The 23,099-nt window shown below is 51.2% G+C and overlaps 2 protein-coding genes across 3 annotated transcripts in view; both read left to right on the top strand.

Annotated features, from left to right (window-relative positions):
• RPL7A (ribosomal protein L7a) overlaps positions 1-23,099 on the top strand; it is a 307,067-nt gene that overhangs the window by 18,271 nt on the left and 265,697 nt on the right. The gene's annotated exons all lie outside the window — the stretch shown is intronic.
• Positions 1-23,099, top strand: part of CAMSAP1 (calmodulin regulated spectrin associated protein 1) — a 55,723-nt gene that overhangs the window by 24,230 nt on the left and 8,394 nt on the right. Inside the window, exons 5-13 of one of the 2 annotated variants that reach the window (XM_059926016.1) lie at positions 4,669-4,749; positions 5,692-5,724; positions 7,719-7,860; positions 16,228-16,367; positions 16,455-16,551; positions 18,061-18,217; positions 18,675-18,766; positions 19,306-19,390; positions 20,013-22,395. In XM_059926016.1, coding sequence (XP_059781999.1) covers positions 4,669-4,749; positions 5,692-5,724; positions 7,719-7,860; positions 16,228-16,367; positions 16,455-16,551; positions 18,061-18,217; positions 18,675-18,766; positions 19,306-19,390; positions 20,013-22,395 — 3,210 coding nt within the window. The remainder of the gene's footprint in view (positions 1-4,668; positions 4,750-5,691; positions 5,725-7,718; positions 7,861-16,227; positions 16,368-16,454; positions 16,552-18,060; positions 18,218-18,674; positions 18,767-19,305; positions 19,391-20,012; positions 22,396-23,099) is intronic. The other variant, XM_059926017.1, reaches the window with a different exon arrangement.

Genomic DNA, 23,099 nt, shown 5'->3' with positions numbered 1-23,099 from the left:
TATGAATTCAATGTCTTTAGTGTACATATAAGGTATTTAGGATTTCTATTTAATTTTGTGACTTTTAAGGAATTTGTGAATTTTATTTAAATTTTTGACTTTATTGGCATATTCATATTTCTTTATCATCCTTTTAGTGTATTATGATCTGTAGTGATGTCCCCTCTTGTTTCCTGCTCTGTAATTTCTGTCTTTTTTTCTTCCCTTTGTTGGTTTGGTTTATCAACTTTATTAATCTTCTAAAAAACCTGCTTTTGTTTTTTATTGATTTCTCCAATTTTCTATATAATTCCTCCTCTTGCTTTTATTATTTTTCTTTCTGTTTATTTTGAATTTATTTTTCTCTCTTTTCTAGTTTGTTATAGTAGAAGACTAGTTCTTTTACACCTTTCTACATTTTTTTTTAAAAATTTATTTATTTATTTATTTTTGGCTGTGTTGGGTCTTCGTTTCTGTGCGAGAGCGGGGGCCACTCTTCATCGCGGTGCGCAGGCCTCTCACTGTCACGGCCTCTCTTGTTGCGGAGCACATGCTCCAGACGCGCAGGCTCAGTAATTGTGGCTCACGGGCCCAGTTGCTCTGCGGCATGTGGGATCTTCCCAGACCAGGGCTCGAACCCGTGTCCCCTGCATTGGCAGGCAGATTCTCAACCACTGCGCCACCAGGGAAGCCCCACCTTTCTACATTTTAATATAAACATTTAAAGTTGATAATTCCTCTTTAAGTAGTGCTTTAGCTGCATTGTACACATTTTTATATGTTGTGGTTTTCTTCATTCCCTTTAAAATATTTTGTTTTAGTTGCGAATTCTCGTTTTATCAATGGATTATCTAGAAGTTTGTAGTTTAGTTTTCATATGTGTGGAGGTGGGGTGGTTCTAGGTATCTTAGTGTTTTGGTTTCTAATTCTGTTGTGGTCAGAGAGCGTAGTCTGTGTGGTTTCATTTCCGTCCTTCTGGATTTATCAAGGCTTGTTTTGTGGTCCACTGCATGGTCTTGCAGAGTGTTCCCGTGCGCACTTGAAAAGAGCCTGTGTGTTCTGCTGTTGTCAGTGGAGTACTTCGTAAGTGTCAGGTCAGGGTGGTTTGGGTGTGCTTGCATCGCTGGAGTCTTAGGCCCCATCAGTCACCCACCCAGAGAGGAGAGTTGAAATCTTCAGCAGTAATTTTGTCTATTTTACCTTTTGGTTGTGTCAGTTTTTGCTTTGTGTATTTTTAGTCTGTTGTTACATGGATACACGTTTAGGATTTTTCTGTCCTTTTGTGGTCATGAGATGTCTCTTTATCACAGGTGACAATCCTTGCCTCCGGCCTTGGCGTGACTAGTGTGTACACAACTTATCCCTTCCCTTCCTCTTATTTTTAACTCCTCGTTGTCTTTCTGTTTAAAGTGAGTTTCTTATGGGTACCCTATAGGCAATGTGGGCCTTATCATCGTAGTGTTTAATTTAATTGCATTTCATGTGATTATGGAGACGTCTGGGTTTTACATCTTGTCTGCCTTCTATATCTTTTCTTTGTCTTCCTTCTTTTCTGGCTTATTTTGGATTGGGCATTTTTACTACTACGTTTTATCTCCAATATATTTTGGGGGGGCTGCTTTAGGGTTTACAAATTTCATCTTCAGGTTTTCATAGTCTGCCTTCAAATAAAGTGATACCATTTCACAAATAGGATCAGAAATGTCTTTTCCCCTTTTGGCCTTTGTGCCACTGTTGTCATTCATTTCATTACAGCCCCAGATAAGTTACTTTCACCTTCAACAGCCACTTATCTTTTAAAGTAATTAAAAATGGTTAGCAATATTTATCCACATATTTTCCATTTTTATTGCTCTTCATTCCCTTGTATAGATAAAGAGTTCTCAAACCTTTTGGTCTCAGAACCCCTTTATACTCTTAAATACCGTGGCCCTCAAAGAATTTTTAAAAAATCTATCAATATTTACTGTATTAGAAATTAAAAACAGGAAAATTTAAAAATATTTATTAATTCACTTAAAAGTAACAGCTCATGCCATGTTAATGTAAGCGATGTGTTTTTAATGAAAAATAACTGTATTCTCAAAAATGAAACAAGTGGTGATATTTTATAGTTTTCTAAGTTTCTTTAATGTCTGACTTACCAGAAGACAGCTGGATTCTTACCTGCCTTTGCATTTCATCTGCTACAATATGTTGTTTTTATTGATGTAAAGGAAGAAAGTCGGTTTCGTGTGGATACGTAGTTGAAGGGACAGTGCTTTCATAATCTTTTCAGATAATTATGCACATCTCTTTTTGATTCTATACCAAAACTTGACTAGTGGTAGTTTCTTTTTTTTTTTTTTTTTTTTTAAATGTTGCTGAATTTTTTTTTTTCTTTTTTTATGGCTGTGTTGGGTCTTCGTTTCTGTGCGAGGGTTTTCTCTAGTTGCGGCGAGTGGGGCGCACTCTTCATCGCAGTGCGCGGGCCTCTCACTGTTGCAGCCTCTCTTGTTGCGGAGCACAAGCTCCAGATGCACAGGCTCAGTAGTTGTGGCTCACGGGCCTAGTTGCTCCGTGGCATGTGGGATCTTCCCAGACCAGGGCTCGAACCCGTGTCCCCTGCATTGGCAGGCAGATTCTCAACTGCTGCGCCACCAGGGAAGCCCCAAGTTGTAGTTTCTTGAAGGTTAACTGAAATGTGGAATTTGAAACTGTTTACCAACTAACTTTTTTAAAAAGTTGAGATATAATTCACATGCTGTAAAATTCACTATTTTAAAGTGTATGGGGTCAGTGGTTTTTAAGCTATTCACCAGGTTGTGCAGCTGTCACCACCAATTGTGCACATTTTTGTCATTCCCAGAAAGAGACGCTGGTGCCATCAGCAGCCCTTCCCTGGCAGCCCCTGGCAGCCACTCCTCCGCTTTCTGTCTCTCTGGATTTGCCTGTTCTGAACATTTCATTTAAGTGAAATCTACAGTACGTGGCCTGTTGTCTCTGACTTTATTCATGTAGCATATTTTCACGTCTCATGCGTGTTGTAGCACTTATCAGTACCACATTCCTTTTATGGTTGAGTAATGCTCAGTCGTATAGATACGCTGAGTTTTGTTTAGCCATTCCTCAGCTGGTGGGCATGTGTGTTTTCCACTTTTTGGCTATCGTGACTCCTGCTATGAACATTCAAGTACGAGTGTTTGTGTGGCTGTGTTTTCACTTCTCTTGGGTTTATATCTAGCGGTGGAATTGCTGGGTCGTATAGGAACTCTGTGTTTAACTCTGTGAAGAGCTGGCAGACTGTCTCCACGGCTGCTGCACCGTTTATATTCCCCCAGCAACACCAGAGGTTTCCGGGTTTCCACGTCCTTGCTAACACTCATTTTCTGGTTTTTTGATTCTAGTCATTCTGGAGGGTGTGAGGTGGTATCTCATTGTGGTTTAGATTCACATTTCCCTGATAGTAATGATGGGAAACCTTTTTTCATGTGTTTATTGGCTATTTGTAGATCTTTTTTGGAGAAATGTCTATTCACATCCTTTGCCCATTTTAAAATTGGATTATTTCTCTTTTTATTGTTGCAAGGATTCTTTTATATAACCTAGATACTAGCCCAGTGAACTTTTCTTTTCTTTTTTTTTTGGCTGCGTTGGGTCTTTGTTGCTGCACACGGGCTTTCTCTATTTGTGGCGAGCGGGGGCTACTCTTCTTTGCAGTGCGCGGGCTTCTCATTGCGGTGGCTTCTCTTGTTGCGGAGTACGGACTCTAGGCACGTGGGCTTCAGTAAGTTGTGGCTTGCAGGCTCAGTAGTTGTGGCTCGCGGGCTCTAGAGCGCAGACTCAGTAGTTGTGACGCACGGGCTTAGTTGCTCTGTGGCATGTGGGATCTTCCCGGACCAGGGATCGAACCTGTCTCCCATGCATTGGCAGGCGGATTCTTAACCACTGTGCCACCAGGGAAGCCCTAATTCATTTATTTTAAAACTTATCAACATTGATTTTTCTTTTGTTTTTCTCTTTTAAAAAACAATTTTTCTAAAAAAAAACAAAACAATTTTTCTACGTTCTTGATTTGATGTGTATGAGTTCACTTATCTGTATTCTTGTTTAATTAGAAGACATTCAGTTCTGTGGCATTTCATCTGATTATAGCTTTGACCATGTCCCTGTTAGCATTGATGAGTGTTTTTCTCTACGGTATTACTTTATAATTGCAATTTTGATTTTATCTTTGAGTTAATAATTCCAGAAGAGGATACTTTTATTTCTGAGCAGTTGTATTAATTGCTTACGAGTGTCTCATGACAGTTCTTAGCGCTATTTTGGTGGTCAGGGAATGTGCGAGCACCTGTTAGGCTTCGGGGGGTTTCAGCCAGACCATGTTATCAGCAGCGTTCGCTGATGGTGGCAGCGAACTTGGGCTGCCCGTGCACGGGGGACACTCAGCGCTGAGGCTGTCGATCCTGTCGTGAGGTGGAAAGCATCACGCGGGCGCCGTGGGGCGTGAGGGCCTTCCTTGCTCTCCGTGTTGAATCACAGGTCACAGGGAATCCATGTATTTCTGCATGTGTGTAATGGGTCTAAATATTACCTGCATCTAAGAGCCTGAGTTCAAACAAGTAAGGTGGGTTCTGGAAAGATGTACACACCAGTGTTGGAAATCAATTTCACTTGCCTTTTTAATGCATTTAATTTCTTCTACTTTAGGTAAATCTTAAAATGAGAGAGATAACAGAGAAAGAAGTTAAGTTAAAACAGCAGTTATTGGAAAGTCCAGCTCATCAAAAGGTAAAGGGTAAATTTCACTTCTCTGGAACGCACCAAGTTAATGTTGCTCCCGTTTTAAAGAACTGTGTCTGTGTGTGCTCCGTGCTTGTTCTTTGTTCTTACTCACCAAGCAGGGAGCGAGTGCCCTGGGCCCCGGCCCTGGTGGCGAGGGCGCGGTGACCCACTGCCCTTTCTCCCAGGCAGGGGCAGCCTAGTGTTGAACTTGGGAGGGTGGGGGAGAGGTGGGAGGTGTCGGAAGCTCCAGAGGAAGGGACGTAGGGTCACCCGGGTTGAAGTCAGCATGGGGGGTGGGGGTGGGGGGTTTGCCTGCAGCCAGAGGTCCCCTTGGAGCCCTCACGGGCTGAGTCCAGTGTGGGATTCAGGCGGTAAATGTCACGTTTCCAGTGAAATGACCCACTAACGTCCTGTGTGACCTGATTATTATTATTATTATTTTTTGGCCAAGCACGTGTGTGACTGAATCCATGTTCCTCAAACGCGTGTACGACACGGCCCGGCCTGGGCTGCGGGCCCCTGGGCTGCGGGGTGAGCGACCGTCCCCTTGCTCCCCTCTCTTACCCTGGACCCCAGGGATGCTGTCCGTGGGCACCTCACCCCGGCCACGCTTCTGTGAGCCCCCCCCTTCCTCAGGTGGGCATGGACGGCTCGCTGAGCCCCTCCCCGAATGGCGGTTGGCACCTGTCCTTTTTGGTGCCCGGCCCGTGCGGAGTTTCCAGAGTAGCCTTTGCTCCCGCAGAGGCCAGTGTCGTAGAGGTGCCTGTGAGCTTCCCCCGCGGTCATCTGCTAGTGCAGAGGGTCCCGTGCGCTGGACAGATCTTACCTCTCAGAGGACGTCCCGCCTCTCGTGTGAACGTGGTGTGCAAGTGTGTGTCTCGTCTGTCCACACGTGGACCTGCCCTGCTGACCTCCTCTCCTGTCTTCCTTCCCTTGCTTCCCGAGCAGTCTCCCTCCAAGTGGTACTGGAAGTTAGTGCCTGTAAGTGAGCTCCGCGTGTGCGCCCAGCTGCCGTCCAGTGGGCCATCCCGCCGCAACCACTTGCTTCCATTACAGATTGCTCGTGACTGTTTGTCTGAATGTCCTCCTTGGTGGTGTTGTTGCATTTCCTGCGGGGCAGTGATGGCCGGGTTCTGGGCACAGTAGACCGTAACAAGGCCCTCTGGAGCCCTAAGGTGCATTTTGTAGCCAACACCCAGACTGTGGTTTTGCCCAGTTCCTTAGGTAGACTTGCAGACAGTTTCTTCTTTGTACACATAGTTAACTTTTTTATATGATGATCTTCAAGGTCAGTGACAGGCTGTATTCTCCTTTCTAATAGGTACCAGCAGGAATGACAAATCATCCAATTTGCTGAGTTACCCTTTGGATTTGTCCTTCCTGGTGTTACGGTGCATGGTGATTTGGTCTGCAGCTGTAGCTGTGCTTCACCTGGTGACCTGTTCTGGAAGCAGAACCGGTTTGTTACACTGTTTCCCATGGAAAAGTACCTGGCGCTCCAAGTGGTGCATTTTAAAATGAAGTTTTGGAGAACAAATCTTTTTGAAGACTCCTTTATTTGCCTGATCCTTTAATTATTTGGATTAAATGATCCTTAGAATTCCATCATAAAGGAGATACAGCGGATATAAACTGTCAGTGCGATCCGCGTGAGCAGTGATACAGTCTGCTTTGTAGCTGATGGATAATTTTGCTTCTCTTTGAAATCTATTAATAACAAAGAGGGGGTAAGCATTTTTATGCATATTTACGTATCTCTTAACTCCTCGAAAACTGAAGGCCAGAGAGAGAACTATTAAAAGCAGTTACGAGGTGTAGTGAGGACACAGTCAGAAATGCAGGTGTCCTCCAGGAAGTGGGGTTTCAGACGAGACTTGCATAAAAACGGGAAGATGTGGCCGCGAGCAGAGCGCCTGTAGGTTTCCTCCTAGCACTTGGTCGCCACGGCTGCCTGAGCGCACGTCTGGCCCGTCGGGAGCGGGCTGAGCGCGAGCAGGCCGCTGGGGGTTTGGAGCAGGGCCCCCTCGAGGGGCGGCACCGGCTGCCCCGGCCCCGGGCTTCCGCGCTTTCCCTGATGCAGACGCACGGCGCCCGCCCTCGGCCGCGAGACCGGCTGCTTCCCCGCTTGCCGCGCTCGGCCCGCGCTGTCTGTGTGTGTGGAGACCTGGCCCGGCGGGCGCCTCGGGCTCTGCATGCGGGAGCGCCACGGCTGGCCCGAGAAACAAGTTAAAGCGCGGCTGCAGGAAATGCCAGGCTCACCTGTGCCACAGGACGTGGTGGCCTGGCGGCCTGTGTGTCTGTGCTCGTGAGCGAGGCCCAGTTACAGGGGCAGCGCCCAGGGCCGCGGGGAGGCTCAGAGCACCGTGCACGTGGTTTCCTGTGAAGGCAGAAGCACAGAAACCTTGAAAAATGCTTATTTTTTCTAGCACTCAGGTTCCTGGCGCTTCCGTGCACTTACGGAGGGGCTGGTCGACGGATTAGACGGCACTTCGTCTAACCTGGTTTGGGGAATTCTGCACACTCTATGTTAATGCTGCTTTGTGTTTTTCATAGTGGCCAAGGTTAATGCTGCTAATCCTGAGAAAAGTAACAGTAACGTGGGTCTTGCCAGCGTAGGGCGTTCACCATTTAACTTGTTTCTCATCCGCTGGTGGTGCGCGGCCTCTGGCAGTGTAGACGTGTGTCCTGCTTCCTTCCCCTGGGTGTGCCCAGCCCTTTAGAGTGAGACGGCCCGGCGTCATTAGCAGCTAATTGCTGTCACCCAGTGTGGCCACGAAGCCCAGTTCCCTGGATTGACATACGTTCCAGGCAGAGTAGGCAGTCCAGACATTTGGGGCTTTCCCATGTGATTGCCGCTGTTCTAAACATCGTCCTGCAGGACTTCTGTTAACTCTAGATTTGGCGGCCTGCCTGTGACGTAGGCGGCAGTGACGGCACCTCGTGCGTAGTGACCCTTTCCCTTTTCTCCGTCGCAGGTGCGCTACCGCCGAGAGCACCTGTCAACGAGGCAGCCGCCCTACTTCCCGCTGTTGGAGGACCTGATGCGGGACGGCAGCCACGGGGCTGCTCTCTTGGCCGTGGTCCACTACTACTGCCCGGAGCAGATGAAGCTGGACGGTGAGTGGAGCGTGTGCCTCTGGAACGGACCTGAGGCGCAGGAGGCTGTTAGGATGCTCTGATCCAGACAATGAAAACACCGGAGAGTCACCCTGAGTCCTTAGTGCTGACTGGGGCAGCGCAGAGACGGACAGCTCTGACGATGATGTGTTTGTCTTTAGCCTGCGTTTTCTCTGGTGGAGAAATGGGACTTTGAAATATTTGGGCAACGTGTTAAATACTGGTGACTGTACTTCAGTCTCAGAACGGTTGACAGCTCGTCAGCCCTACTCTAGTTGATTTAAACATCTAGAATGTGGTTTAGGAAAATGAGTGCAGACCCATCTGTTGCCAAACCGTGAGTGACCCACGTGGGCTTGGTGTTGGCGGCACCACCGTGTCGTGTGTCTCTGAGGTGCTCACGCCTGGCCGCGGGGAGAGGTGTGGGAGATGCCGAGAGCAGCGTGGCGCCGGGCCCCCCTCCAGGGCCGTGCGGACAGGAACCCTGGTGTAGGTTTTGCTGAGTCCGCTTCTTTCTGGGGGAGGGCGGTGTGAGGCCCACGGATGCCCCGACCGCTGGCCACACGTGGAGCGTCTCTCAGACTCACTGCCGTCGCTGAGCTGACGTCGGTCGTGCTTCTGATCCGAATGCGGAAGTGCTGGGTTTTGTAGTTTCTGAAGCACACGGCTGACCTTGAAAGGGAGGGGGGCTCAGGTTCCAAGAGGGGTTCTCCATCGGTGATTGAAAACCCCCAAATTGGTGCGTGGTGGCCCCGGGCCCGTCAGGCCTCTGTCCCCGGGCGGCCTGGGCCGTGTGCCACTGAGACCTGTAACCAGGGCCCTGGGAAGGACTGGGGAGGCTCTCCCGCGGCCAGGGAAGACCCAGGAGGCTCGTCTCAGGCCGGAGGCGGAGGTCGTTGCTGAGGAAGTGAGCTGCCAGGCTGCGTCCCAGGCGAGTTTGTTCGGTACAGGACTCGTTCGGCGGGAGTCAGAGCAGAGTGTTGCTGTGTGGGAGCGCGGCCGCCGCCAGGCCCGCCAGACCTGCAGAGAAGGGGCCCGCCGCCGCCGCCAGACCCGTCAGACCCACAGAGAAGGGCCTTGCCGCCGCCAGACCCGTCAGACCCACAGAGAAGGGGCCCGCCGCCGCCAGGCCCGCCAGACCCGCAGGGAAGGACCCCGCTGCCTCCAGGGCTGCGGGGAAGGACCCAGCCGCCGCCAGGCCTGCCAGACCCGCAGAGAAGGGCCCCGCCTCCGCCAGGCTGGCAGGCGCCGCGGACAGACCTGGCTGAGCAAGAGCGCCTGGATGTGAGCGCAGGGTGTTGAAAATGCCAGCGTCCGGGGCGCTCGAGCGCGCGGGGCTCCCTCCCCTCGGCCCTCCGCCCGCTGCGTGTGTGGGTGGGCAGTCCCGGCTCGAGCTTTGTTCAGCCTGTCTCTAACCTGTCCTCCGGGGTCTCGAGACAAAAACAGCTACGAGGGACAGAGAGCCTCTGCTACCGAGAAGGGAAAACCCACGGCAGGATGTGAGTGTCAAAGCTCATTGCGCCTAATAGCAGAACGTCAAAACGGGGCTTTAAAAACGACAGAACCACAGGGTGGAGGGACCAGAGCCAGACTCATGACTTAACTTGCGGGACCAGGCTGAGGAAGCAGGTGAGAGCAGAGTGAGGCCGGAGGGGACGTGAACACGCGGACGCAGGCTGGGCCCAGTGCACCAGCTCGTAGGGGTCGTGCTCTTTTAAAATGAGGAAGCCTGGAGGCCTTTACAAAAATGGGCTTGATTCAGGCCACGGAAGAAACCTCGACAGATTGCAGAGAATTGATAGTTCCTCACAACACAGTAAAACGAGAAGTCAGTAACAAACGTGCAGCGTCTTTTCTCCAAACCTTTAAAATTGATAATGCTTAGAAACCAGAGAAGATACTTCAAAATAGTTCATGGATCAAAGTAGAAATCATAGTGGAATTTTCTAGTGGGAGCTCTATAAGGGCAGGCGTTTTTATCTGTTTGTTCACTGATACATCGCAGTCGTCTAAAATAGCGTCTGGGACAAATTGGCGTTTGGTCAGGTATTTGTTGAATTAAATGAATGAATGACGTACATGCCAGAGCTCACAGGACACAGCTCAGAGTGACAGGTGAAGGGAAACGTCGCCTCAGTGCCTAGTCTGGACAGTAAGGAATTTAAGAATTAATGGACCAGGTTGATCTCAGCGCATTCAAAAAGAACATAGAAATAAACCCAAAAAAGCTGAAGGAAGAAAAATAGAGAGTAGTGTTTCTCCTCTGGTCAGAAATCAGCCCAGCACATGGAGGAGGCAGACTGAATTGCAGGTTCCGTCCTGAAGAGGACGGCCCGCCTGGGCTCTGGACAAGCCGCCTGGTGAAGGAGCGGAGTAGAGGGGTGCAGAGGTGGCCGAGCCGAGGGTCCCGGGAGGGCTCCGGAACGGGCGTGCAGGTCGTCTTTGTCGGGGTTATTCCGGCACCAGGAGCAGAGCATGGGAGGAAGGGCATAGGCTTTCTTTCCTTCTTAACGTGGGTTGAAAATCCTGTGTAAAGTCCTAGAAAGCAAGAATTGAATGCCTGAGCGTGTTCTGTGCAGTCATCTGAGGAGGCACAGACCAAGATCTGTTAGAAGCCACTGCCCGTTTGTGATGGACGCCCTTGGCCTGCCGCTGACGTGCTCTGACCCCACAGAGGTTCTCGACCCCAGACTGTTGCAGTCAGGGGGCCGGGAGGGTGTGCCGTACGTAGCCCCAGCCCTGGCAGGGTGGCTCTGTCCACCTGCCCTGCGCGCGGTGCCAGCTCCTGGTGAGTGTTGGGACCCACAGAAGACCTGTCTGTAGTGCTGGGGAATAAACTCAACCAAAAGATGTGAGACCGTGGGAAAAATCGTGAACTCTGCTGTAGGGTGGGACTTAAACTATATTCTTAGATGCCAAGAAGCAGTATAAAAATTGTGGTTTCCCCTGATTGTTCATGCAGTTGTTGCGAGTGCTTGCTACAGAAATTGACAAGGGAATGTGAGCATTCATGTGGAAGACTGGAGGCCAAAGGGACAAAATGGATGATTTGGATACTTTATTTTTATTTATTTTTGGCTGCGTTGGGTCTTTGTTGCTGTGCGCAGGCTTTCTCTAGTCGCGGCGAGTGGGGGCTACTCTTCGTTGCGGTGCGTGGGCTTCTCGTTGCGGTGGCTTCTCTTGTTGCGGAGCACGGGCTCTAGGCGCGCGGGGTTCAGTAGTTGTGGCTCGCAGGCTTAGTGGCTCCGCAGCATGTGGGATCTTCCCAGACCAACGCTCAAACCCGTGTCCCCTGCATTGACAGGTGGATTCTTAACCACTGTGCCACCAGGGAAGTCCTGGAGACTTTATTTCGATGTGAGTTTACTTTTACAGAGAAGGTGCAGGAATTGGTGCGTACTTGTCCCCAGCCTTTCCAGCCGTTACATCTTGTCACATTTGTGCTCTTTCTCCCTGAGCTAGTTGGGAATAACTGGAGAACAAATACATTCTTTTTTTTTTTTTTTTTAAACTTCAACAACCTTTTATTACCAAACTCACGCAGGGTTAACCCTTTAACCCACCTAACAGCAAAAGAGCGTCTCCAACAGGATCTAAGATGGAGGTGCACACCTAATAAAGATTGTCTGTTAAAAAAAAGAATAAAAAAAAATATACACACACTTGAATAAGTATTTTTTAAAAAAGCAAAATTCACCAGTCTTGTAAAAAAAAAATCCCCAAGTGATTTCAATCCAAAAAACCCAAAATCCAGCATGGCAGTCTGTGCTGGCTCAGAAACCTCAACTCAGGATGCACCTAGGAGAAAAGCATTTCCTCTTAAAAAAGAAATCCACCTATCTCCTTCTTCCTGTTCAGCTTACACAGCTTATTCCTGGAAATACCCAGTGACTGCACGAACAGGCCCCAGTCACACTCCCCAGCCTCTGCCTGTCGCTGGAGGTTCCCACCAAGGACTGTTCCGTAGCGATTGTCACCTCGACTGCAGTCGGGAAATTGACCCCTAATTTCTGAGAACTTGCAAAATGTCCTCAGGCTTCCTGGGGGCTCCGTGAAAGATCGCGGGTCAGTGTACCCTGACTGAGATGGGAATGCAGGCTGGGCGAAGGGGGCTTTTCCAAATGAAGACACCTGACACCTTCAAACCTGAAGTTTAACCTACCAGGTGAAAACTAGTAGCAGCTGGCCCTACCCAAAGAGTGCTGGTCTCCCTGCTTTACCCATAAAAGTAGTAACGAAGAGGAGGAGAGTCCAGAGTGTTTGACCTCACGTCCCTGCCAGGAACTTGGAGCCATGGGCGGCGTACTCCAGGCCGAGGTCGCAGGGGAGCTTTGCCATTTCTGGCCGCTCCTGGCAGCCTGGCTCATGGCCGCTCCGTGGACGCTGTGTTCCCTTGTGCAGGGTGCTTAAGAATTACCAGGGAGGGGGCTTCCCTGGTGGCACAGTGGTTAAGACTCCACGCTGCCAATGCAGGGGGCCCGGGTTCGATCCCTGGTCAGGGAACTAGATCCCACATGCATAGCGCAACCAAGAGTTCGCATGCCACAACTAAAGAGCTGGCGAGCCGCAACTAAGGAGCCCGTCAGCCGCAACTAAGGAACACACGTGCCGCAACTAAGGAGCTCGTCTGCTGCAACTAAGACCCAGCACAACCAAATAAATAAATAAATAGATAAAATAAGCATTAAAAAAAAAAGAATTACCAGGGAAATTATGTTTTCAATTTGACTTTGTCACTGACGGATACTTGGATAGCAACTTCTAGAAAACTGCTCAGAGGACTTCCCCTGAGGTCACGGCCACAGATCCTTCCAGTTGACGGGCCCTTCGCTGGCCTTGGGCAGCAGCGCGTTGATTTTAGAGAACTGTCTGCACCCAGGGAGCCCTCTGTGCACCGACAGCGGGGAGGGATGTGCGGTCTGTGGCACTGCCTTTCTCCTGAACGTAGGAGCCCCAGAGCCGGAGACAGGGCCTCTCGCGGTTGGATTGAGCCAGGACGCAGCCGCGCCGGTGAGGTGCTCCCGGCCTGTTTGAGAACTGGCCTGATATGCTGGGCAGTGAGGGCAGCGGTGAGCTGGAGAGCACCTCGCTGGCCCGTCTAGTAAACCTCCGTGACCAGGATGAACAAAACCATCGTGTGTGCAGATAGCTCTTTATAAGTGTTTTCCAGACTGCGCGGGGCTGGGCCAGGTCTCTGAACACTGAAGCAGAACCCATGAGCTTGATGGGGTCCACGCTGTGGATCTTGTCCCAGGGTGGCGGCCTTCACATGTCTCATGTCACACGTTTGGGTCCGTGTGAAGACTTGGTGTGGGGCTTGGTGTGGTCTTCTTTCTTTCTTTTTTGTTTTTTATATTTATTTATCATCATTTATTTACTTATTTTTATTTGGTTGTGCCAGCTCTTAGTCGCGGCAGGCGGGCTCCTTAGTTGTGGCCTGTGAATTCTTAGTTGCGGCATGCATGTGGGATCTAGTTCCCTGACCAGGGATTGAACCTGGGCCCCTGCATTGGGAGCGTGGAGTCCTAACCACTGCGCCACCAGGAAAGTCCCTGGTGTTGTTTTCTTCTGTGCAATCCAGGCTCTGGCCCAGCATCACCACCCTGTTGAGGGTCACATCTCTGCTTCCCTGTACTTGGAGCTGAGTCCCAGCCTTTCTCAGCCCTTCTTGCCCTTGACGTTTTCCAGGCATGCAGGTCGCTTAGTTGGTTGACTGTCCCTTGTCTGGCTTTGCCTGGCGTTCCCTCCTGGTGGCCTTCAGGGCCTGTGTTTCCAGCAGGAATGATGCCGCAGGGATGGTCCCTGGGTTCAGGTGGCGTGTGCTGGCTTCCTCCACTCTGAGGTCACTGCTCTTTGCTTTATGACCGACTAGTGATTGGGGAGTGGCTTTGGTCTCTCGTCGCGCTTTCACCCCAGCGTTGTCATCTGTCGGGAGTTTGTAGCTCTGCTTCTTGTTCTCTGGTGGGTCAGCACTCCTGTGCAGGGGGCTGCTCTCCTCTCCTCTTGCGTTATTTATCCACGCGGTGATTTGTATCAAGATGGCCTCGTGGATTCTTACTTTACTCAACGGATTATGATCCATGACATTCATTGTTCTCTTGCCTTGTCCCAGATTTCAGACAAGTTGTGATTTTGAAGAAGAGGAGCCTGGGGTACTTGCTCTGCAAAGACCGAGTTTTGTTTAACTTTACATCCGCTAAAGGCAGGGGAGCCGTGCAGAGAGGTCCCAACGGTGACTCTCTGTGGGACCCCAGTGCCTGGGGTGGCCCACAGCTTGTAGGGCAAGGGGGACTGGCCAGCGCAGAATGTGGGGCAAAGCGCCATCTGTGGGGGGGAAGTGCAGTGAGACTGCACCCCACATGAGCCAAACACTCTTCCTTGGATGACAGACATAAACCGGAAAAGCAGAATTTAAAAACTTTGAAAAGAAAATCAAGGAAAATATTTTTATGACATTGGTGTTGGGATGGATTATTTAAATTACAAAATAGCCAAGTAATAGAAAAAATTCCTGTATTTAACCATATTAAAATTCACTGTGGTGACAGAGGAACATCATAGACAAAATTAAGTGATAAAAGCTGTACCCATGAAAAAGTAAAGTATTTTCAACAAATATAAATTGACAAAGGATTGTCACACAGTTGTTTTGTAACCATAATACAAAAAGAATTCCTACAAATCAGTAGGAAAAAGATGAACAACCCAGAGGCAAAACAAGAACAGCCTTTTCACAGAAGACGAGGTCGGGGCGAGCCCACAGCAGTGGCGGGTGCGCCATTGCAGGAAAGCAGAGCAGGCCCAGCGGGGTGGCACAGGTGAGAGGCCCGGTGGTACGGGCGGGGTGGGGCGTGGCCCGGCGATGGTCAGGTGTGGACAGCGCAGCTTGCGGCCCCTTCCGGGAGGGTGCCGGTGCAAAGAGCATGCAAGTTTGGTTTTTCTGGCATTTTACGCAATAGTGAAAATTGTGGAATCCTAAATAGCTGTTAAAATGAGTGACTGAAATCTGCCCACGGCAGTGTAGAACTATTTGGAAACGTAATTCCGAGTTTGGGGAAAATAACAGGCTGCAACGTGATAGGCAGTTTGTTGTCATGAATGTAAATTGAAGACAGCCAGGTCAGCAGTGCACTGTTTATATGATTTATGGGCAGAGACCACATGTGGTAAAGACACCCGCACGAGACAGGTCACGGGGCTTGAGGAGGGTGGTTGCCTTGTGGGGAGGCGGGCTTCTGCACTGTGATGCTTTGTTACTGGAAGAAAATGAGATCTGCATCAGAGAAGGCAGGATGTTAATATCCGTGCCATCTGGGTAGAGAGCACGTGGGAGCCTGTTCTTTCCGTTTGTAATATTTCATAATCTGAATTGTAAAAAAGAAACATTTCTTAGCAATATAAATGTGCACAGTTACTCAGCTTATAGAAGTTTTCTCTTGAGAATTCGTAGTGCTAGGGCATCGCCGCATAGGACAGAATTCATACGTAGATCCCGGATGCTGTGAATCCCATGTGTGCATGAGATTTCTAAATCATTAAAAATGATTTCTTCTTAGGAGTAAAGTTATTTTAAAATAAGTTATGTTTCTCAATCCTGTTTATTTATTTAGAGGCAAAGTTAAGTCGTCAGTATAGCTACCTCCGATTCAGTCTTGAGTGGTACCTAGGTGTTCTAGAGGTTCCTGTCTGAGGGCGGGCCCACCTCCCCCCACGGAGCCTGCCCGGTACCCAGTGTGGGTGTCTGCGCTGGAATTTTCTGGGTGAGGGGCTGGCATCCTGCAGAGCAGCGTAAAATGGACGGTTGTCCTGCTACAGGTGCAGACAGGCAGCAGAGGAGGACTTGGGCTCTGCACAGTGCCTGAGTTGTGTGATTAGCAGTTCCTGTGCTTCTCTGTGGATAAGCCTGACGTTTCCTGTTGTATGCTCCCCTCCCCCAACCACGGAGATAACCTCACTCGAAGGACGGGGGAAAGGAACTTGGTTAAACGTTAAGTGGCCTTATGCCGCCAGGTCCTTTATAAAACTGGAAGGTGATTGTTACTGTTCCTATTGGAGGCCCAGTCTTAAAAGTTCAGGTAATGATTGTATACTTTTTAGACGTTAACAATTAAATTCAGGTCCTGGCGATTTCTCCTGTCTTTTTCTTGAGTGTTTTCTTTCTATAACATTATTTATAATACTTGTTGTGATGTTTAAATCTGTTAATGTTATTACCTTTTTAAATGTCACCTCTACCTTTATTTAAATTGTTTTTCAGTTGAAAATTGCATGTATATGTACACACACACACACAAATATATGTGCACACACACACTTATGAAGCAGAATATCTTTCTAATAAATTGTAGTTTTCTTTTTATCTATTAGATATATGCTTGAAAGAGGTAACGTCGATGGCGGACAGTCTGTATAATATTCGGCTTCTGAGAGAATTCTCAAATGAATATCTTAACAAGTGCTTTTATCTCACTCTAGAAGATATGCTGTATGCTCCCTTAGTGTTGAAGGTAATAATGAATTATTAAAAACACATTTTTAAAACGCTGTGTGAATAAGCTCCTCACTGTGTCCTTGATTTCTTGTTTTCCTTTTAGCCAAACGTTATGGTTTTTATTGCCGAGCTCTTCTGGTGGTTTGAGAATGTCAAACCAGACTTTGTTCAGCCCAGGGATGTTCAGGAGCTGAAAGATGGTGAGTGACAAACTTTCCATAAGTGGCAGCTGTTTCCTCTCAGGGAGTCGTGGCCCAGCACTCAGAAGGTGTACTAAGCTGGTTCCTGGTTTTTGTACGACAGTGGTGTTTAAGTGGTTTCTTTTGGGAGGACAGGGCGCTGTCACAGTCTGGGCCCCTGTCTGGTGCGCCGTGGTGGTCGCGCGCACAGAGCTCCTCCAGACGGTGAGCTCGGGGTCCGTCCTGGCCCCGCGGCGTCAGAATCCAAGGGCGAGCAGGAGACGTTGGAGAGAAGGTTCCAGGTGATTCTGACGAACTTCTGGCAGGAAGTGCTCTGGTCTGTGATGCCAGTCCTCACCCTCCGCAGCTCTGACTTTTTTGCCCCTAAAACAAGGCAGAAAAAAATCTGTTTTACCACAGAGTAAAATGATCTGCCAGCCTTGAGAATCTACAAAACTTTAAGAAGATGATATGGGAGAATGTTTTCATGTCCTTGTGATTTCTTACAAAGAATATAAAAATTTTAGCCACAGAGGAAAAGATTGATAATTGGCCACATTAAAATGTAGACCTTTTTTTCATTAAAAGATGATGAAAAGAGTAAAAAAAAAAAAAAAAAAAAAGGAAATCAAGTAGCTACCAGGGGTAGAAGATCCTTGTCGTATACCTACAGCAGATACAGTGTCCAGAACATATCCAAAGACGAAAAAGACAAACCAATAAAAAAAAGAGCAAAAGACTTGAACAGGTGCTTCGTGAAAGCAGGACTCCGGGTGCCTAATAACGTTATGAAAAGGTGCTCAGCCTCATCAGGGATTAAACCAGAAGTGACACACAGAGACACCCCCGCCGTGCCGGCAGAGCAGACGCCCAGACAGGGCCAGGGCTCGGGGCGGTGGCCAAGGCGTGCGCCCTGCCCCTGAGGACCGCGGCGGCTCCCCCGGGCGGTGCGCGGTCTGGCTCCGGAGTCCAGCTCCTGCTGCCGGGACTGTCCCTGGCACCGCCTTGGTGACGCCTGGGGCTGACGTTCTGGGGAGCAGCCTCAGAGATGGGGTTCCTGTTCAGACTGGAGCTTCGGGCTGGGCCTGATCTCCTCCCCTGACCCCACGGGGGCCTGAGCCGAAGTGGCCACTGAGGTGGTCAGTCACGTGCTGGGCTCAGAGGACCGGGTCTCTGCAGCTGAGCAGCCGCCTCCTTGAGGGTTTGGCCGGCAGGCGGCGTGGCGGCCCCCCCACCGCAGGGCCCCGGCGACGAGGCCGCTTGTTAGTCGCCCGGACGCCGCCTGCAGTCCCAGTGCTCGCTCTTCCGCTGTGTCGGCTCTTTTGATCTTAGTACTCACGTTGGTATAATATTTATCGTATTCTCTGCAGAATACACTTGTTGACCTTGAAACCATTTTATTTTTTTGGAGAAGTTCTGGTTTCAGGTAAAAGTTGGGTTTGTAGTGCTTATAAAACCGGATTTTTTTTAGAGTCTTCTTGCTGATGTTGTAACTGTAAATAATACATTTCTATAAAATCGTTTCTGCAGCTAAATCAGTGTCGCACCCCCGAAGCACGCGGCCTCCTGTCCCCATCTCCAACGCCACCAAGCGCAGCTTCCTGGCCAGCCCCGCGGCGGCGAGCCCAGCCGATTCGCAGCCCCCCACCCAGCTGCACCACCTGCACCTCGAAGAGCCTGAGCTCCTGTAAGTCTGTCTGCTCTCGGGACAGGGCCGCCATCCTGCCTCCCTTTTCTTGCTGGTTTACAGTTCCCGTGGGAATGACCTTTTCTCAGGGGTGATGGCAAGCCTGTGCGGAGTAGGTAGTGAGAGGGCCCCCTCTGGCCCCTGCTCCCCTGGAGGCGAGCAGGGTAGCCTGAATGAGAACTTGAATTTACTGTGAAAAGTTGAAACCTGTTGTATTACAGGCCATAACCAGAGGTCAGTATGTCCCCTAGCTGCAGTTTGGATGTTTATCCCAAGTTTGAAGTTCTTGGCACATTTTTGGTTCATTTTTATAATAATTAATTTTCCCAAGGAATCTGTGAACTTCTTCCAGGTTGGTGTGAATTCATGATGGTCTCCGTAGCTTCTTACGCATTTGTTTTTGAACTTGAAGATTGGTGAGGTAGTGATTTTTCTCTCCCATCCTTTCTCTGTTTAGGGGGAAGGGGCCCTCTGCCTTTAGCCCATCGCATCCGTTGTTGCCACTGAGACAGAAACAGCAAAAGACAGTGCAGGGAGAGGACCCCCCTGGTAAGAAGCGCCGTCTCCCCTTGGCCTGCGGTTTCTCATCCCTCTCACTGGAGTTCATTAATATCGTGGCTCTCAAAATAAATGGACTCATCATGATGTAGTAATGTTAGTTGAGAAGACTGTGGCAGAATTTGTTCTGGTTTTTATTGGTGTACCTTAGAATTTATAGTCTTTACAGTGAAAATATTCCTGAGACGTAATGAATCACATGGAGCACACAGAAAATTACCGTTGTCTTGCGGCAAGAGCTTATACATTGACATCCACTGTTATCTCAGTGGGCCGTTGACATCATTTAATTGATATCGACGTGTAATTAACACTGATTATTTTCATGACCGTGATCACTGTTGAATTACACACTGCCTATTATCGAAACTGTTAAAAATTGTATTGTGATTATTTGCTTTCCTTAGCAGTTTTGATGTACTGAGTTATGGTGCATTTCCTTGAGAAATGGTTATTATAGTGAAAGAATTTCAAATGATATAAAATCATTTACTTAATGCTGAACATAAACTGTTTTCTCCAAACTGCAGACCAGCGACACCGATCTAATTCCTTAACCCGAGTCGACGGTCAGCCCCGAGGAGCATCAATAGCATGGACAGAAAAAAAAAACAGGTGACGTGTCCGCGCGTCAAATACATTTCTCCTTGAAGTGTTCGTTAGTCTCAGAGCAGTGCCCCAGATGTGGTGCAGGGACCCCTGGGGCCCACGGTGTCCCTTGGAGGCAGAATTATATCCGTAACAATGCTGGGATGTCACTGCTTTTCCCATTCTGAGGGCCTCGCGAAGTGTGGGATCACAGCAGGTTGAATCAGATCAGACGCAAGAATCCAACCAGATGTCAGGTCTGCAAAAATGTGAATGATACCACTCTTTACACTCTGCACTTGTCTGTTTGAGAAAATATGGCCACTGCTCATGTGATAGATTTCTCACTGGAAGTTTTAATCATTTTAAAAACATCTTAGCTTGAATTTCTAAAGTGATAAATATTGATGAATAAATAAAAACTCTTTGGGATCCTCAGCATCTTTAAGGGGAGCTGGGCCAGGGTGTCTGAGAATTGCTGAACTGAAAGGCTCTCTGGTTTTCTTTTGCCCAGGAGAGGGTTTCTTTAAGTCTCCCGTGTGTAAGATTTGGATTCTCTCTTCGTAACTCACGTTCTTGTCACTCACGAGCTTGTGTAGCCTCTCGTGGGGATGTGGCGTGTGCAATGGCTTCTTTCCCCATGTTGCAGGCCTGTGTCTCAGCCAGCGCCCTTTGCTCTCCATCACGCTGTGAGCTGCGACGTGGACCCAGGCTCTGGCGACAGTGTCAGCCTGGCCCGCTCCATCAGCAAGGACAGCTTGGCGTCCAGTGTCATTCATCTGACCCCGCAGAACCAGCCCCAGCCCGCAGCCCTCAGGACCGATGGAAAAAGCCTCCTGAACAATGTCGATATTGAGGACGAGGATGAGGAGCTCCTGGCCATCGTTAGGACGGATGTGGCTCACCAGGGCGCTGACCCCGGCCTGATGGCAAGTGCCAGGTCTCCCCAGAGGCTGGCAGACGCCTTAGAAAGTCAGCCCGACAGTTTCTTCCTGGAGCCACTGATGCCGGCCGTGCTCAGGCCAGCCAAGGAGAAGCAGGCAGTCACCAAGGAGGATGAGTGCGGAGAGGGGCGGCCGAGGGGCTTCACGTCCAGGAGGTCCGGCGAGGGCCACCAGCCTCCTGGGCGGAAGAAGGCGCCCGGCAGTCACGTCAGTCGAGACTTAAATAGGACTTTCACCCCGATCTCCTGTTCAGAGCTTCCCACGGGCTTCGACCCCACGCCCACTGAGGCGGGGCCGCAGGCAGCGGGGGACGCCCGTGGCGGGCCCCCGGCCGGCGGCGCTTTCAGTCTGCCATCTCAGGGACAGCCAGCCGATGGCTTCTTCCTTCACGTGGGCAGAGCTGACGAGGACGGGGAGGGCAGGCTGTCCACGAGCTGTGCGCAGAGCCCCAGCACCCTTGGCCCGGAGGCCTGGGCCATCCTGAGGCAGGACTCTGACTCCGACGTCGCGGACCTGGAAGGAGCCGAGCAGGACTTCGCCGGTGAGGAGCGCCCCGCGGCGGGGGCCGGGTACGGGGGGGAGGAGGAGTCGGCGAAGCTGCAGGCGGACCTGGAAGTGAAGGAGCACGAGGACAAGGACGCCGCCAGTGGCCGCTCCAGCCCGTGTCTCAGCCAGCTCAGCAGCGTCTCCGTGGCCAGCGGGAGCGTGAAGATGACCAGCTTTGCCGAGAGGAAGCTTCACAGGCTCAACAGCTGTGAGACCAAGTCGAGCACGAGCAGCTCCCAGAAGACCACGCCCGACACCTCGGAGAGCTGCCCGGCCCCGCTGACCACGTGGAAGCAGAGGGGCGAGCAGAGCCCGAGCTGGCAGGGCGGCGACCAGGCCAGCCTGCTGGCTTCCGAGCTGGTGCAGCTGCACATGCAGCTGGAGGAGAAGCGCCGGGCCATCGAGGCGCAGAAGAAGAAGGTGGAGGCGCTCTCGGCCCGGCAGCGCCTGAAGCTGGGCAAGGCGGCCTTTCTGCATGTGGTCAGGAGGGGCCGGGCCGACGCCGCCCCCCGGCCGCTGAGAGCGGGGGCCTCGGCGGGAGAGCATTCCCAGCACAACGGGGACGACTTCGACGGTGGCATGTCCCGCGTGGGAGACTTCCTTGGCAAGGAGGAGGGGAGGGGAGACCTCCTGGGGCCTCCTGACGTGGACGGAGAGGACCTGGCTCTGGTCCAGCAGCATCAACGGAAGGACCCCGCCGCCCTCCCCGAGCTGGAGCGGAGCAAGGCGCTGTCGGCGGTGCTCCTGGAGGCCGTCGAGGGCGTGGACGTGGGCGTGGACGTGGGCGAGTGCGACCTGTCCATCGAGAAGCTGAACGAGACCATCAGCACGCTGCAGCAGGCCATCCTCAGGATCTCCCAGCAGCAGGAGCAGCTGCTGCTCACGTCCCCTGCGGTGCCCACGCCGGGCCCCAGGAGCAACTCCCAGGACCCCAAGGTCAAGGGGGCCGTCCACTTTGTTGAGCCGCTCTCTCCGACCGCACTGGCCGGCCACCGCAAGCCCCCCCGTCTCGGTCCGGGTCGGAATTCCCGTTCGGGAAGACCGACTGAGCTGAAGGTGCCAAAAGAGCGGCCGCAGGGCTCCTCCCGAAGCAAGGCCCTCACACCTGGTGTCGAGGCCGCCCCTCGCTTACGGTCCATCCCCGCCCGGACGCCCTCTGACCCGGGCTGGGACGGGGTCGCCGACCCTGGGAGTGACCCCCACGAGGAGTGCTGCTTCGCCGGTTACAGGCTCCACGATGAGAGCAACCAGCGGACATTTGTCTTGCCCTCCTCCAGGGATGCCAGTGTCACCTCGGAACAGATGAGCTTCAGGGAGGTTCTGGAAGACGGCGTGAGGGGGGCGGGGCTCGGTGCCCTCAGCGGGCCAGGAAACGGGGACGCGCCCCTGGATGGGCCCCCGAGGAGCAAGGCTAGCCTCATCGAGGTGGACCTCTCCGACCTGAAGGCCCCCGATGATGATGGGGGGACGGAAGGCCGCCACAGCTCCGCGGACCTCGCCAGCGAGGGCGACCAGAAGCCGGGGGTCGGCTTCTTCTTCAAGGTAAAGCGCTGGTGGCATCTGTGTCACGTGGTGGGCGGGCACGCCACTCTGGCCTAGTCGCGAGGGTGTCACAGCGAACCTAACCTCTTCTGTGGAGGCTGGGGCGAGGCGCGTGCGGCTTCGGGGCTACGTGGTCTCCGCAAGGACCCACCGCGCCCTAAGCAGCCGGGAGCACCTGCTTGCAGGGGCCTGGCTGGGCACCAGCAGAGCTTGACCTTGGGCCCTGAAACGGGAGTTCTCACTCGTCCTCGTGTGTCACGAAATGTTTTTCTTTTGATGGTTTTCCAACCGTTTAAGAATGAAGAAACACTCTTAGCTCGCAGACTCTGCAGAACAGGCCACGGGCTGCACTTGGCCTTTTGGCCGAGGTGTGCTTCCCCCTGTTAAGAGTGCGGGCGGGTGTAGAAACTTCAGGAAACGTGTTTGTTTCTATCAGCGCCCTTCTTGCAGCGTTTCCTTGAGGAGAGAGCAGTGAGTTGTGAGATCCCTTCTGTCTTGATCGCGGCTCCCTTTGTCCTGGCGCTTAGGAGGCGGCTGACACACCCCGGAGCTGTGAGGGCCGACTTCTCAGGAGACGTGCACGGCCCTTGCCTGACGTTTGTGCTCTTAAACTGGAAACGGACAAATGACCCATCTGGGTTTTGGCTCCTGTTGTGGAGATACAAGCGCAGTTTTTAAGGCGAATGGAATTCAGTGCCAGCAGG

The sequence above is a fragment of the Balaenoptera ricei genome, chromosome 6 (genome assembly GCF_028023285.1).
Source record: "Balaenoptera ricei isolate mBalRic1 chromosome 6, mBalRic1.hap2, whole genome shotgun sequence".
Classification (NCBI taxonomy): Eukaryota; Metazoa; Chordata; class Mammalia; order Artiodactyla; family Balaenopteridae; genus Balaenoptera; species Balaenoptera ricei.
This window is presented reverse-complemented; position numbering and strand designations above follow the sequence as displayed.